General features: G+C 43.9%; 1 protein-coding gene and 1 long non-coding RNA gene across 2 annotated transcripts in view; one reads left to right on the top strand and one right to left on the bottom strand.

The window, feature by feature from the left end:
• The window catches only part of CLNK (cytokine dependent hematopoietic cell linker), a 256,280-nt gene that overhangs the window by 180,648 nt on the left and 58,871 nt on the right, over positions 1-16,761 (top strand). The window contains exons 11-12 of the mRNA XM_073648560.1: positions 9,062-9,175; positions 11,423-11,533. Of these exons, the coding sequence (XP_073504661.1) occupies positions 9,062-9,175; positions 11,423-11,533 (225 nt within the window). The remainder of the gene's footprint in view (positions 1-9,061; positions 9,176-11,422; positions 11,534-16,761) is intronic.
• Positions 1-16,761, bottom strand: part of LOC141162440 (uncharacterized) — a 119,874-nt gene that overhangs the window by 89,892 nt on the left and 13,221 nt on the right. Inside the window, exons 2-3 of the long non-coding RNA XR_012250779.1 lie at positions 12,381-12,565; positions 12,168-12,283 (exon numbers count right to left, since the gene is read on the bottom strand). This is a non-coding gene — a long non-coding RNA (uncharacterized lncRNA). The remainder of the gene's footprint in view (positions 1-12,167; positions 12,284-12,380; positions 12,566-16,761) is intronic.

The following is a 16,761-nucleotide window of genomic DNA, read 5'->3' as shown; positions in this document are numbered from 1 at the left end:
ATAGATCACTTTGTTACATGGTAAAATTTTAAAATCAATGCAGCGAAGTCTGAGGCCCTCGATGTCTCCCTCCCCAAATCCATATAGGATTCCATCCAGTCCAACTTTCCCTTTGCCTGGCCCTCACAGGGTATCAAATACTTAGGAATTCCTATTCATAGAGACCTCTCCCATCTATGTTATCTTAATTTTGGGCCCTTTATTGAACAATTCCATACAGACCACGGTTGGCAAGTTAGAACTGTAAGATTCACTACGTGAACCACTGGTGTTTTGTGGAAAAGCACATGTACACTGCGTTCCAAATTATTATGCAAAAAGTGTTTAGGAGTGATAAGGGAAGAATTTGTTTGTTTGTCAGTTAAACTCATTGATGGTGATGTGTGTCAGGGCTCTTTATATCACTGTAAGCAATTGCAGACACCTGTGCTAATTAGTTTGGCAGGTGTGTCCAATGAAAGGCAAGACTACTTAAGAAGGCTCTCTCACATTATTAAGCAGCCTACATTTTCTGCCAAAATGGGAAAGAAAAAGGATGTGTCGGCTGCTGAGAAGCAACAAATTGTGGAGTGTTTAGGTCAAGGCATGACTACAATCAACATTGTGCGATGATCAGGATGAAGTGTCTTGGCAATCAAGAAGTATGTAGCTGATTCACAGTACACACGTGTGCGTGCTGATAAGGGCAAATTGAGGACTCTTTCCTACAGGCAATTACGTCAGGTTGAAAGAGCAGCGGCAAAAAAGCCTTGTCATAGCAGCAGACAAGTTTTTGAAGCTGCTTGTGCCTCCAACGTCCCCCGAACAACAAGATGCAGGGTCCTTCAGAGGTTTGCAGCTGTGCATACGCCATCCTGTCGACCTCCTCTATCCACTTCACACAAGCAGAAACTGCTCCAGTGGGCCAAACATTACATGAAGACTGATTTCAAAACTGTTTTGTTCACGGATGAGTGCCGTGCAGCGCTCGATGGTCCAGATGGATGGAGTGGAGGATGGCTGGTTGATGGACACCCCACGCAAACACGGCTACAGCGCCAACAAGGAGAAGGTGGAGTAATGTTTTGGGCTGGAATCATGGGGAGAGAGATTGTCGGCCCCTTTAGGATCCCTGAAGGCGCTAAAGATGAACTCCATAATGTATGTGGATTTTCTCAAACAGCACTTCCTGCCATGGTTCAAGAAGAAGAACCGTGTATTTCACAGCAAGATCATTTTTCTGCATGATAATGCACCATCTCATGCTGCACATAAAACATCTGCATCTCTGGCTGATATGGGCATAAAAGGGGACAAACTTATGGTGTGACCCCCATGCTCCCCTGACCTCTACCCCATTCAGAACCTTTGGAGCATCATTAAAAGGAGTGTCTATGATGGCGGGAGGCAGTTCACATCTAAGCAACAGCTCTGGGAGGGTATTCTGTCCTCATGCAAAACAATTGAAGCAGAAACCATCCAAAACCTGACAAATTCAATGGACGAGAGAGTTCAGAAGCTCCTTTCGAACAAGGGGTCCTATGTGAAAATGTAACATCACCTAGAATACGGTTTTGAGTTGAAAACTGTTTGATTTCAGTTTCTAACAACCTGCTAATGCTTATAATTTCAAAAATGACCATTTTTTTGGTCTTTATTAAAATGAAAAGGTTGATCGAAAAGTTTGGGGGATCTAAGAGTGTGGCAACCCAGTAGTCATGATTACTTCGAATTCTGACAATATGAGGGTCATGCTGCAGGTAGTGCAGCAAGAAGGCACTTATGTGTCTTGCGCATCTCGGAGCCCCAAAATTATTTTCCGGGCTAGATGCAGCTAAAAATTATTTTTAATTTTAAATCTGGTGGAGCTTATTATAGATGGCCTAATAGGATCAGTGCTGCACACTGCTACAAAGCCCAAATTATTTTCCAGTCAAGATACAGATAAACATGATTAGTAATTTGAAAGCTTAAAACGGTTGGTAGGGTGATTTTAACCAATCATCAAGCTTTTACTCTCCCCAGGATGACACAGGGGTAGAAAAGTCGTTTCGGATCCATGATTTGTTCATCTTTATGAACGTGAGTCTGTCTACATTATCAGTGGAGAGCCGCGTGCGCTTATCTGTCAGCACACCACCAGCAGCGCTGAACACACGTTCAGACAGAACGCTGGCTGCGGGGCATGACAAGATCTCCAAGGCGTAAGTGGCTAGCTCCGGCCATTTATCCAGATTGGAAGCCCAAAAAGAGCAAGGGTCCAGTGACACAGTCGTGGCTTCAATGTTTACTTGGAGATACTCCTGTACCATCGTCTCTAGGCGTTGACTATGTGTCAGACTTCTTGTCTCCTGTGGCCTTGCAAAGGATGGGCTAAAAAAGTGGTGAAATGATTCCGCAAAATTGATGTTACCAGCAGATACTGTGGTTCTGTTACGGTTTGAGTGCTGAACACTTGACGGTCCCACGGTTGGCAAGTTGGAACTGTGAGATTCACTACGTGCACCACTGTGGAAAAGCACATGTAAGATTCTGCAACAGTCTCTGCTGATACTCCTGCATGCGTGCCTCCCTTTCTATGGCAGGAATAATTTCGGCAAATTTACTTTTGTACCGGGGATCTAACAGTGTGGCAACCCAGTAGTCAGGATTATTTCTAATTCTCACAATTCGAGGGTCATGTTGCAGGTAGTGCAGCAAGAAGGCACTCATGTGTGTTGCGCATCCAGGAGCACCAAGTCCCTGTTGTGTTGGTGGCGAGGTAACAATCATGCTTCCTTCCTCTGTCCTCTCCCCCCAACCTCACACAACAGAAATGTGATCAAGGTCTCCATCATCTGATGAGTCTTCCATCAGTTCGTCCTCCACTTCTTCCTGGGCTCCTGCACCTTCCTCACTAGTTTGGCTGCTACCATGCGCCCTGGTAAAACCATCTCCCCCACCCTCATATGCCTGCCGCCTTGGTGCTGCTGACCGTCTGGACCTTGCAGATGTTAGCCCTTCCGCATACTTCCTCCACCTCCTTTTGTGCCACCACCTGACTCCGAATTCTGTTTAACATGTGCTCCAGCATGTAAATCAGCGGAATAGTCATGCTGATAATGGCATCATCAGCACTAAACATCTTCGTCGCCATTTCAAAACTGTGCAGAAGGGTGCATAGGTCCCTGATCTGAGACCACTCCTCCAGCGTGATTTGCCCCACCTCTGGATCTCGTTGGCCCAGGCTATACATCAGAACGTATTGCACCAGGGCTTGTCAGTGCTGCCACAGTCGCTGCAACATGTGCAGAGTTGAATTCCACCGGGTAGGCACATTGCATTTTAGCCGGTGAAGTGGCAGGCCCAACGACTTCTGTAGAGATGTAAGTCGCTGAGCTGCGGGATGCGAACGGCGGAAGTGAGCACACAGCGACCGTGCCCTCTGCAGAAGGCCATCTAGTCTGGGATAGTGGGCTAAAAATTGCTGGACAACCAGGTTCAACACGTGAGCCATACAAGGCACGTGTGTGACATTGCCCCGGCGAAGGGCCGCACCCAGGTTTGCAGCATTGTCGCACACGGCCTTCCCTGGTTTCAGGTCCAGTGGAGACAGCCATTCATGAAATTGGTTCTCCAGAGCTGACCACAACTCCTCAGCTGTGTGACTCACATTTCCCAGACATTTCAAAGTAAAAACCGCCTGATGACGTTGAGCCCTACTGCCAGCATAGTAAGGAGGTGTGCAGGATCCCTTCTGCGCAGTTAGAAAGCTTGTGGCATGACCAGACAGGCTTTGGGTGCAGGTGGAAGACCGAGAGGAGGTTGAGGAGGCAGAAGCAGTGGAGGAACTTTGACATAAAGAGGATTGACGCACAACTCGTGGGGACGGCAAGACTTGGACAGCAGCCCCTTGTCCTGCTGTCACCATAGTTACCCAGTGCCCAGTCAGCGACATGTAACGCCCCTGTCCATGCCTACTCGTCCAAGTGTCTGTGGTGAAATGCACCCTGTCACACACAGAGTTTCTCAAAGAAGCGGTGATGTTGTGTGCGACATGCTGGTGGAGCGCAGGCACACCTTTCTTTGAGAAGTAGTGCCGACTGGGCATCTGGTACTGGGGCACTGCGACGGACATAAGGTCTCGAAAATCCTCTGTGTCCACCAGGCGGAAAGGCAGCATTTCTGTAGCCAAGAGCTTGCAGATGGTGAAATTCAACCTCTTAGCTTTCTCATGGCTAGGAGGAAATGGTCTTTTACTTGTCCACATCTGAGGGACCGAGGGCTGGCTATTGTGCTTAGACGGGGTTGATAAGGGTGTCCCCGGCAAACTGCCGGTCTGTGAGGAAGATGCAGGCGGACATGTTAGGTTGCCTTGATCCAAAGGTGGTGCTATCGATGTCGGACAGCGCTCAACACCAGCTGGTGTTACCACCTCCAAAGAAAATGATGACCTGCCAATCACGCTGGCTGTTGCGGGTAAAGAGGTGGCAGGTCTGCGCCCCAAAACAGGTGTGACTGCTGTCCCCCCAGTCACAAAGGATGAAGAGGCCGCGGATGCACAAGATATGGCAGACGGTGGTTGGCCCGGCCGGCTAGGCCGCATTGTAGCACACTGAGCTTCCCACTACAACTTATGCTTCATGTCCATGTGCCGGTTCATGCATGAAGTACTCAAACTATGTATTTTTTGGCCTCTACTTAGCTTTTGCTGACAAATGTTACAGATAACACGAGTTGGGTCATCTTTATCGATCTGAAAAAATGCCCAGGCTATGCAAGGCTTAGCACCCATGCGACCTGAAGAGCCACCACGACTTGTGGTGAGAGGCAGAGTTGTGTTTGAGGATGCAGTTGTTGACGTGCTTCCAGTACTACGTCTCTGTCCAGGAAGGCGCAACCTGACCTCGTCGTCACTAGCATCTTCCTCCACCTCCTCTGCTGACCTCATCTCTTGGCTGACTGTGGGTTGACAGTAAGTGGGATCTCCAACCTCATCATCATCACCCTGTGTGTTATCACACCCGTCGTCCTCAGAGCCAACCTGTTCCTGCCCTGACAAAAAACTAAAGTTGTCGCTCCAATCAGGTATTTGAGTCTTATCTTCGCCTTCCTCATTGTCTCCACCAACAGGAGTTACAGTTTGGGAATGAGGGTCTACATTATGGTCAGAACCTTCTGCGTCTGGTCCTGGATCCGACTCATAAAGATTCTGGGCATCAGTGCAGATAATTTCCTCGTCTGGATTTACAGAAGCGCTGGAGTCGACCTCTGATTCCCAGGCTATAGTATGAGTAAACAGCTCTGCAGACTCAACCATCTGTTCTACCTCATACTCAGACGGGCAGCTGGAGATTTGGGAGCTGTGAGGAAGCAAGTGCGATTTGGGTGACACCTTTGAGGACTGGAGTATTTGTGATGTTGAAGTTGATGTGGAGGAGAGCCCACTTAAAGGAGCACTTGATATCCGTTGAAGCACCTGCTGTTTTTGTGCCTCATCTGGAATTTGTAGCGATTGGCGTGGCCGTAAGAAAGGGATCTTATCACATTGTCCGCTAAAAGAAGTAGACATTTTAGTTTGGCTGGAAGATGGTCTTTCTTCTGCAGATGTTACTGTTGCTTTAACACCTACCCCACGGACACAACCTTTTTTCCCCTTCCCAACACGCCTATTCCCCTTTCCACCAGCAGCAGGCCTTTTTCCACTCATTTTGGTGGTTAACTAATTCACAACTCTGGAGTTGTTTGCACAAAAAAACAATGGATGGTAACCGAGCAGAGCTGAGTGGCCAAACTGTGGTATTAGGCCAAAACTATTGGCTGGGTTAGATGCAGAAAAAAATTATATTCAATTTGCAACCTGATGGAGGTCAGTATAGATGGACTAATACAACAAGTCCCACACACAGCTAGAAGCCCAATATTTTTTCAGAGGTAGATGCAGAAAAAAATATATTCAGTTTGCAACCTGATGGAGGTCAGTATAGATGGACTAATACAACAAGTCCCACACACAGCTAGAAGCCCAAATATTTTTTCAGAGGTACTGTAGATGCAGATAAAAATTATTTTTAATTTGCAACCTGATGGAGGTCAGTATAGGTGGACTAATAGAACAAGTCCCACACACTGCTAGAAGGCCAAATATTTTTTCAGAGCTAGATGCAGAAAAAAATTATATTCAGTTTGCAACCTGATGGAGGTCTGTATAGATGGATTAATAGAACAAGTCCCACACACAGCTAGAAGCCCAATATTTTTTCAGAGGTAGATGCAGAAAAAAATATATTCAGTTTGCAACCTGATGGAGGTCAGTATAGATGGACTAATACAACAAGTCCCACACACAGCTAGAAGCCCAATATTTTTTCAGAGGTAGATGCAGAAAAAAATATATTCAGTTTGCAACCTGATGGAGGTCAGTATAGATGGTGTAACGGGTCTGGGAGGCGGAACCTCTGAGCTACTATAAAAGGGGGCAGTCCTTGTAAGGGAGCGGGTGGCGACCAGGGAAGACGGGCAGGAGGTCACAGCAGGTGACCGGGACAGTCTCTGAGTGAACGGGCTGGAGGTCACGGCAAGTGACCGGGACAGTCTCTGGATGAACAGGCTGATGGTCACGGCAAGTGACCGGGGCAGTCTCTGGATGAACGGGCAGATGGTCACGGCAAGTGACCGGGGCAGTCTCTAGGTAAAGGGTTGGTACGACCTGTGGCGGCTGATGATAGACGTGAGCTCCCAGGTGAGCAGGCGAGAGTCTCTGGATGAACGGGTGGTCACAGCACGTGACGGCTGAGCCTCCAGGAAGACCAACAGACAGGCGGCAGATGAGCGCTCCCAGGTGAGCGGGCAGAAGTCTCTGGACAGGCAGGTGGTCACAGCACGTGACGGCGGAGCCTCCAGGTAGACTAGCAGGCAGGTAGCAGGTGTGTGCTCCCAGGTGAGCGGGCAAGCTGGTCCATAGACAGACTGACAGGAGTTGGAAGGCAGACCGTCGGACCTCGGGCAAGCAGGCAGGTGGCTGATGTGCGCTCCCAGGTGAGCGGGCAGACTGGTCCTTAGACAGACTGACAGGAGTAGTAAGGCAGACCGTCGGACCTCAGACTAGCAGGCAGGTAGCGGATAATCAGGCAGGAATCTGGCAGGTAACTGGCAGGTAACTGGCAGGTAACTGGCAATGGGACCTGAGGGCTGAAGCAGAGTAGTAAACAGTGCAACAACATTGCTCGGGCACCTCCATTTTGGAGGAGGTGCCTTATATATGGTGAAGTCCTCCGGCCATTGGCCGGGGACTCCTTAAGACGGCGCGCGCGGCCCCTTTAAGAGGGAGGGAGAGCGCGCGCCCTAAGCACAGTGGACGGGAAGGAGCGCGCGCTGCCAGCAGAGCGGGAGGAGGACGCCGGGCACGGAGCAGGGAGGTGAGGGGAACAGCGTCCCTGCCTAGCAGAGGGCAGGGACGCCGGCGCTACAGATGGACTAATACAACAAGTCCCACACACAGCTAGAAGCCCAAATATTTTTTCAGAGGTACTGTAGATGCAGATAAAAATTATTTTTAATTTGCAACCTGATGGAGGTCAGTATAGATGGATTAATAGAACAAGTCCCACACACTGCTAGAAGCCCAAATATTTTTTTAGAGCTAGATGCAGAAAAAAATTATATTCAATTTGCAACCTGATGGAGGTCAGTATAGATGGACTAATAGAATGATGCTATGCCCAAAAGATTTTACTTCACTAGGTGCAGTAAAAAAATTGGTATTCTATACACAGGTGGTATATCTTGCAACACAGATAGGCTACTCCACTGACTAACACACTCTGCAATAGGCCAAAAACGATTAGCTTTGCTAGATTCAGCCAAATGCTGTGAAAAAAACTTGCACAGCACTGGCACAGACCTGCCTGGCAAAAACTGATAGGAACTGATGTAACCTAGTCCTGAAAAGGACTCCAATTACAATTAGTCTTTACTCCCACAACCTATCTATTTAACAGCACAGACCTGCCTGATAAAAGTCGTAGGAAATGCTGTAACCTAGTCCTTAAAAGGACTGCAATCACAACTATTCCCTACTCCCAAGCTATCTGTATATTTGTGCGAAAATTGGCTTGAAATTAACAAGGTATAGCGCACACAGCAACAGCGGTGCCGTCTAACACGCAGCTGCAGCAGTGAGAAAATGGTGGCGACGGGGAAAATGGCTTGGTCTTATAGGGCAAGGACATGTGACATACACTGCCAATGACACATGCCCTTGCTTGTGTGAAAAAAAGCACTTCGCTCCGTGTGTGCGCTGCTGATAGGCTGACAGATTGCACCTCCCCACTGTAAATGCGGGAAAGAGAAAAAAAAATGGAGATCTTCATTGTTCCTGCAGAGATCCATCCCCTGCCCTTCCCCCCACCCCGCTGTACACTCAAACTGCGTATTAACATTAATTTTCATCATTACTGAGAAAAAATCCAGTTATGATTTTGGTGCACAAACAGTTATCGAACATAACCTCGAACAGCCGAATTTTTCTCAAATTGTTCGTGTTCGCCGAACGGCTCGAACACCGCCCAAAACAGCTCGAATTTGAGATTGGCGAACAGTTCGAGTAGAACAACGCTCATCTCTACACACAACCAATTCTGTCTGTGTACTAGGCTTGTCTGCTCTTAGATGCCCAGTCTCAAGTTTTTATTACAACCACAAAGATAAGGAAAGTGGGAATGGCTTAATAGATTACATTACCTAAAAAGGAAGATACTTAAGTTGGGAATAACAAAGCCGTAAATGATGTATTCTGCAGAATTCCTTAGGATCTGGCTATATCTAGTTTACTATACGTTCAAAAACAAAGGAAAGTTTTAACACAAAGACACCTCTATGTAAGATACAATGCCCTGTGTTATTCCTTTTATGAATAACACTTATACAGCTAATATTAAAATACAAAATTTTGAAAGATATATAGGTATATTTAATTGTCTAAATAATAATCAAAGCAAGGTATAAAATATCTACCATAACATACTGATCTGTTGTGTTAGTCATCTCTTCTCATTCTACTTTGTTTTATATGTGATGCTTTATGTACAGTATGTATTTGCAGAAAAAAACTGAATCCACTGCAAATAGAAGAATCGATTTACAAAGCCCATGGGATGATAACAGCAGAGACAGCAGCCTAACACACGGCCATCAGACAAGCACAGCTCCACGCTGGGTGATTATCCTTATATGCAGGAAAGCACCATTATATTGTTGTAGTTTCATTCTAAATTTGTTATGGGGGGCTTATGAGATTACACAGCAACCAATCAGAAAATTCAGAGCTGCAGTATAAGGCTTTGTTCAGGGGATGTCCATTAAAAAGTAGCTATCATAACTAGAGATGAGCGAACTCGAACTGCTACGTTCGGTGTTTGAACACCCAGTGTCCGGTGCTGATCTCCAAACATGGACTTCTGCTGGAAGTCTGTTTTAATGTTCGGAGTTTCGGGAGGAGAGAGAGACCCCTAGCCCTTACTATGATCATTTTACACCAAAGTTCAGGTCCCTATCAATTTCTATGGGGTTTGGGTTCTGGTTAAAGTTTGGGTAGAGTTCTGGTACCCAAACCGAACGTTGGACTAAACTTTCGATTGCAGAGTCGGCTGTCAGTCAGTGTCGGGGTGTGCTTACAGCTCTCACTCTCAATGCTGTGAGCAGTGACTGTATCTGCTCTGGCACACCTGTATGACTGAAAGCCGGTGGCTCCCGGGAAAAATACAGTACATACTCTCTTGGGTACCGCACTTTCAGTACAGAGGCCAGGAACCTCCATAATGCTCTTAACCTACAAATTAACCCGAAATCAGCAGGTTAATAGCTCTATCCGACCAGACAGTTTCCCTTTAAAGATATGCCTAAAGCTGGAAAGGACTACAAAAGCATTTCTAAGATTACATTGCTGAACAGAAAGACATTTGCAGCAATAAATGGCCCACAATTTCTCCTCAAGGCTTTGCAAATCTTATCTGCAGCTTTGTTGGTGGTGGTTTCCTTATAGGTCAGGTTCCAACTGACATTCAGAGTTCCTTATTTCTGCTGTCTGATTTCCATTTGTTTGTTCTTCATTTTAACAGAAAAATGAAGGAGCTTGTGATGGAGCCTTGAAAGAAAGGCTTCGATGCAAGCGTGTACCTAGGTGAAATTTTTTCTTGCTGCACTCTAGCTATTTACTGACTGTGCCCAGTAGAAGACATGAATGACACAGCCATTGATGTGTCATTAGTTCTGCTTCCAATAGGTGGCGCTATAGAGTACAAGTCCTCTTTTTCTCTGAAGAGGCAATTTGCAAATTAGAGCGTGTTCATTTATAACAGAGACTTAAAAACAATCACAAAAAGAGCCACATTTTATTAGTAACCATTTCAGAAATATATTTAATTCCAAAGGTTTCACTTATTTTTTTTCTTGCAACTGTAAAGCTTATTTAGAAGACAGACACAAAACAGAGACTGTGTACAAATTGCCAGAAACCCTGAAAGAATGGCTTTAGCAGGAAGGTTTTTAACCCAGCACCAATTTCATTGCAGCATGACTTATCTACTAGTTCAGTAAACCTCCTAGAAGGAAATAATGACTCATAGCATGTCTGTACATGTTGTAGCCGAAAGTGGGGCAGTTTTTTTTATTTTACACTGACTTAAAGGGAATCTGTCGGCAGGTTTTTGCAAAGTAATCTTAGAGGAGCATGATGTAGGGGCAGAGATCCTAATTCAGTGATGTGTCACTTACTAGGATGTGTTTTGCTGATTCAATATAATCAGCAGGAGATTATCACTACAGGACAACTGGCCTCGTGCCTGGTAGTCCAAACTTATTGTCAGTGGTGTGGGTGGGGTTATACAGAGCTGTGCGCAGCTAGATCTGCAGCAGCTAAGATTTGATTCTATCACAACTGCTGCACCCAATAAACTAAATGATACATCGCTGGAATATAATTGAGTTTCAGTTCTCTAAGACTTATTTTTCTTGAGATATTCGCCATAAAACAGAAATATTAATTTAAGGCCAAACAACTGGACCAATCTTCCCCAATTTTACAGCATTGGTAAATCAGGAGCTTCTGAGAGTTATGGTTTCAGCTCTCTGCGATCTAGCATTCTCAACATTCACAAAAAAAAAAAACGGAATACAAAAGCAACCAAGTTCCAGCTCTTTTGGACCTACCATTCCCCACATAATCACAAAAAAATAGAATTAAAAAACAAATATTAATTGAAAACTTTTCGGGACACCACTAGAGAGATAGAAGATTTCTGTGCATAACAACTCACTGATATGAAGCCAACAGATATATTGGCTTCATATCAGTAGCAAAAAATTTTTTTAACCACACCAAAAACAGTAATCTGAGTAATTCTACTAATAAATATAATATATATAACAATATATACAGACTAACTTATATATTTTTTCTCGGTAGAAAACAGAAGCAGATTGGTCCTCAGAGACACCGACAGTGCACCGAGGTATTAAGCAGATCCAACAATGGCCACATCCACTCATCGTTGCCAAAGTCCCAGCTATTGGAAAGGCAAGTGTCATTAAACAGTAACTCACCTTTTCGCCCTCCATATGTCTAGTAAATGTCACTTTATTACTTTGGCCAGAAGGTCAAAGGGACAATTTTAATGGAAAGAGAATCATTACTGGTGGAAGAAAGGTGATAATTTGCTCAGTACAGTATTTTTAATTAGTGGACAAAAGTGAACTTGATTGACCTAGCTCTTTTTTCAACCTATATAACTATGTACCATAATCATAAGGCCTTATTCACACATCAGTATTTGGTCAGTATATTTCATCAGTGTTTTTAAGCCAAAAGAGGAACAACCAGAGACAAACTATAAATGAAAGATTGCCATCTATTCCATGTTTTGGAGCCACTCCTGGTTTTGGCATACAAATACTGGTCAAAAATACTGATGTGTGAATAAAGCCTAATATAGTGGTCTACTGTAGATAACAGTAACAAAATCCTGCTCGTCTTAAGCACTTACTAAATCTTATGACTTCCCAGTCTGCCTTACACACATAACAGTAGCCAATGTATCTGTGGTTTGCAAGCAGCTTGAGAATAACTACTGCAGAGACCCAAATTTTCCCCCATTTCTATCGACTGCCCTCCCGCTAACCTAGAATCATTTACTATCCTTATTGTTACACACCTGTCCCTGGTATTCCAGGCTCCGCTTCCTTCCCGTGGGTCCACGGCCCTCTATTGTACTCCACATTCGGTTTTGCAAGTTACACAGCATGGCTCAATGACCTCATCTTCCTAGGCCTATTTAAGTAACACCAAGACATACACCTTTGTCTTAGGATTGAGACTCTTAAGGCTGGTATGCTCCACTATCTGTGCATATTGTGCTTCAACTTACATTCATCCCTACTGGGTTCCACTTCATCTGTCCTACTGCCCCTGAGATTCCAGGTTGTCCAAGGCCTCACGGTTCCACATGTCTTCTAGGAAGCTGTACCAATGCCCGAGGTCCATGTTCCCACCCAGTGAGCCTTACACTTATCTGGTCCTTTTTAAATCTCCAGCTCCGGGTTGATCATGGATCTGTAAAAAGAAGCAAAAACAACTCAAAGTAAAGAACAGAACAGATCTCTGTTCTGTCCTGAATAATAAACTGGACATCTATATTTTATTATAAAATAGTTCTTCCCAACATCTGACCAAACCCTGAGTGGTATATGGAGACTAACCCCTGGTGACTTATGCTGAACAAGTACCATCAATGCCGCCATTTGCCTCCATGGAAAATGCACTCCCCCTCAATGTTAAACTGTCTGTATCCTGGCAAACTCACAACATTCACTCCACACCTTGCCATGACTAATCGTATTGGCAGGAACCAGAGAAATGTGCACCAGTGACATCAGGCATTCTTAACTGGCCTCCAAATGTTATATTTCAGATACTACAACACCACTGGTGCAGCAATGACCACACTGGTAGGGAGGGGAAAGGATTAAACCACATCAGATTGTCAGTACAGTAATAAACTCAGCTAATCTCAAAATTCTGCTTCTGATCAACAGAAACTAGAGACCCCAAAATTTACTCCAAAACTCAAAAAAATGGATGCATCAATGAAAAGAGACATCTGCTGGGTTGCATAGGTTGAAAAAAGTCTTAGGTCCATCAAGTTCAACCTTTCTTAACCATTTATACGTTCTCTATTCTACAATACCATTTGTTGTGAGAAAATTACTTCTTCTTGTGGTCGGCATTCCACAGTCCAACTGCTCTAACTGTAAAGAACGCTTTCCTATTTAGATTCCAGAATCTTCTTTCCTCGACACGTAATGAATGCCCCCTGATCCTTGGCTCTTGGACAACTCTTCTGATAATTCTTTTCACTCCTCTATCTGAAATCTTGTGGGGAGCACCTGGTCATGGCCAGGTAAAATGGTAAAATGGTACCATGGTATAGTAAAATTATGTTCTTTCCACTTCGGGATTATGGCCCCAACAGTGCTCTCTGAAACCTTCAGTAGTTTAGAAATTCTTCTGTAACCAATGCCATCAGTATGTTTTGCAACAATAAGGTTTCAAATGTCTTGAGACAGCTCACTGTCTCAAGACATCATGAGATGTTTCTTATGTGGCACCTTAATAATAAGACACCTTTTTATAGGCCATCAGTTGAACCAGCTGATATAATTTTTCACTAAGTGGCAAGATTGCTTTTTAATTACTGATAGACTTTAGCTGGTGTTATGACTTTTCATGGTTTTTGCACTCTCTTTCTTCATGTGTTCAATACACCGGTGTCATTTCTCATTATTACTAGTGATGAGCGAGCATGCTCGTTACTCGAGATTTACGAGCATGCTCGAGTGTTTTCCAAGTATTTTCAGCGTGCTTGGGTGTTATGTTTGACTCTTATTATTATTTGCGACTGTCTGACAGCTTTAATACATGTGAGGAATGCCTAGGAAACAGGTATTCCTCACATGTATTAAAGCTGTCAAACAGTCGCAAATCATGAGCACAGAATGACTCAAACATAACACCCGAGCATGCTGAAGATACTCGGCGAGCATCCGAGCATGCTCGCCGAAAGGGTAAACAGAACATGCTTGCTCATCACTAATTATTACATATAACTTAATTTATGGACATCTATGGTTTGATCTCTTTCCCTGTGTGGATTGGATAGGTTATTACCAACATCTGGCTCTTATCTTAGTTTCTTTACAAATGGCATAATGGTAATGTTCAGCGCAGTTGCAGAGTAACAGAGTGTTTATTTTAAAGCTGTCAATATCCCACATTACGGTGCCGTACCCCGTGCTCCTTCCTGGTCAGATAAAGATTCAACTTAGTCTTACAAGCTCGGTTTGACATGTTGCCATGTGGCCCACTCCTTACTAGCTGCCTATGGGAAACACGGTATATGTACAGTATGTATATCTAGATAATGACCACATTATCTACATATGTAGCAGTAGCTGCATATTCTTTGTGGGGATGTAGAATTTGTTCCATCTGCCTTTAGAAAGGGACTGGAGCACCATGTGGGACAAAAAGAAGAAGAACGTACTACAAATGGACATTTATGTTGGAAAAAATTGTCTTTTCTTTAACCTCTGCAATTAGAGGGCCTGCCAATAGCCTTTAGTGAGATCAAGAGTGGTTCTAAACCTGGCAGGCCCCTGCCTTTCTATCAATCCTGGGAATAGGTTAAGCATAACATTTACACATTTCATTTAACTTCTTGAAGTCATCACTAAACCTTTGGTCTGTCGTCTGGTTTGGGAGTGAGGACATTTGGACTTGACCAACCACTTTGTGACTTTTCTATTACCCCTAGAAATATCACTTTTTTAATCTTTCCTCTAAGATCTCTCTTTTTTTTTTTAACAAACTCTCTTACCTCTTTAGTTTGGACCGCAGACAAGTTTTCTGAAATATAAATTGGTGGTAAAACATGGCTAGACAACTCTCTCAACTAATTTACAGCAGAGGACCTCACGGTTCTTTCAGGGTTTGATTAAATTGATGTGATATATTTGGAGAGGCTGTATTTTCCCTGGTTGATAAACCTAATCATTTGCATCATTTTATTTTCTCTGAACTCATATGGACCTTGCCAATTTGCCAAAACCTTACTCTCAATTGTTAGCACCAGAACTACCACTTGGTCTCCTGGTTAAAAGAGCGTGATCTTAGCAGACCTTTTGTAGATTCTGGTCTGAGATTCTTGAGCCCACTGCATGAGGACAATAAGCATAGCTGCTTCAATTCTGATATATATGTTCAATCATACATTCAATCTTTAGCCTTGTCTAAGAGACTTTGGGGATGTTGTCCATGCAAGAGATCAAACAGAGAAAACCCAGTGGAAGCCTGTGGAACCTCTAAGTTCGAGAACATTAGAGCAAAAGACAGCCCCAATCTTTTCCATCTTTATCAACCAGCGGTTTAAAAATTTATATTCTTTCGGAAATTTTCAGCAGATCATCGGTCTGGAGATGATACACTGAGGTATGCAAATGTGTCATCTTTAACAACTTACAGAGACTTTAGTCATTTTAGACACAAGGTCTGTTAAAATTTGTTTTGGGAGAGCTGGAAACGTTTCAAACAGTTTTCTTGCAATAATCTTAGATGTGGTGTTCCATAGACGTATTGCCTCTGGAAAATGAGTGGCATAGTCTGGAACCACAAAAAATGGGCTGGTGAACCCTGATGGAATTAGGAAGCGGTCTGACCAGATTCATAGCAACCCGCTTAAAAGGAACCTCAAATTATAGGTAGTGGTATTAGTGGATTATGAAAGTGTGGCCGAGTAGTTTCTACAAATTTAGAAATACCTGGACAGAAAAAAAAAAAGCGCTTAAAGTGTTCTTTTATTTTTTCTACCCCCAGATGCCTCTTTAGTACATGTGAATGAGCCAGTTCCAATCATGCAAATACAAGACTGGCGAACAAATTGCTCTATAATCTCGGTTTGAGATTCTTTAACCTGTAAAAGTAAGTCATCATGTACTGCAAAGTGAGGATACACCAAATCACTGCCTGCCTTTGGGATACACTATTGATTACTTTGATACTCTTCCTGGTTTTCACTAGATTTGGATCCCTCAGTTGTTCTGTACTAAAGTTACCCCTGGAGATTTGCGTGTCGCAAAGAAAATACTATCTCAGGGGGGTTTTCATCTGAGTCCCCAGATAGAACCTGCAAAGGAAAAATTATCAGGTTGCTCTAGTACCAGTGCCATAATATGATCAGGTTCAGGAGATACATCAATTACATTACAGTGAACTCTTTGTTATCCCACAAATTTTTGCATAAAGGAAAATCACTACCAATAATAACCCGGCGAAACAAGTTTTTAATGACCCCTACTTCATGGCTCACTGACCCACATGCAGTTTCCATTGGTAGGACTGCAGTGGGATAATCTTTAGCATCATTATGGATACAAACAATCCCCATTCAATGAGTCTGGAGTATGTCAGAGTCCACAAGACTAGTATGTACCAAGGAGGTAAAACTGCAAGAGTCCAGCAACGCTGTATCCTTACCAGCTTGGCATGGATAATAAGGTCACAAACCACTAGCTACACAATTTGGTCTGACATAAGCTCTACAGGTTGCATCTATTTATTGGGAGGTGGAAGAGATCATACATTTCTGATCTTGTTGGCTTTTCAGGATCATATTGCCAAGTGTAGAGTCTCTGTACCAGGGTAACATGCAGCCTGGCTTGGAGCTTGGCATAAACCTTTGTATACTGTATCTT

Source organism: Phyllobates terribilis, unplaced genomic scaffold (genome assembly GCF_046119375.1).
Source record: "Phyllobates terribilis strain yellow unplaced genomic scaffold, ASM4611937v1 Scaffold_1__5_contigs__length_1240528914, whole genome shotgun sequence".
NCBI lineage: Eukaryota > Metazoa > Chordata > Amphibia > Anura > Dendrobatidae > Phyllobates > Phyllobates terribilis.
This window is presented reverse-complemented; position numbering and strand designations above follow the sequence as displayed.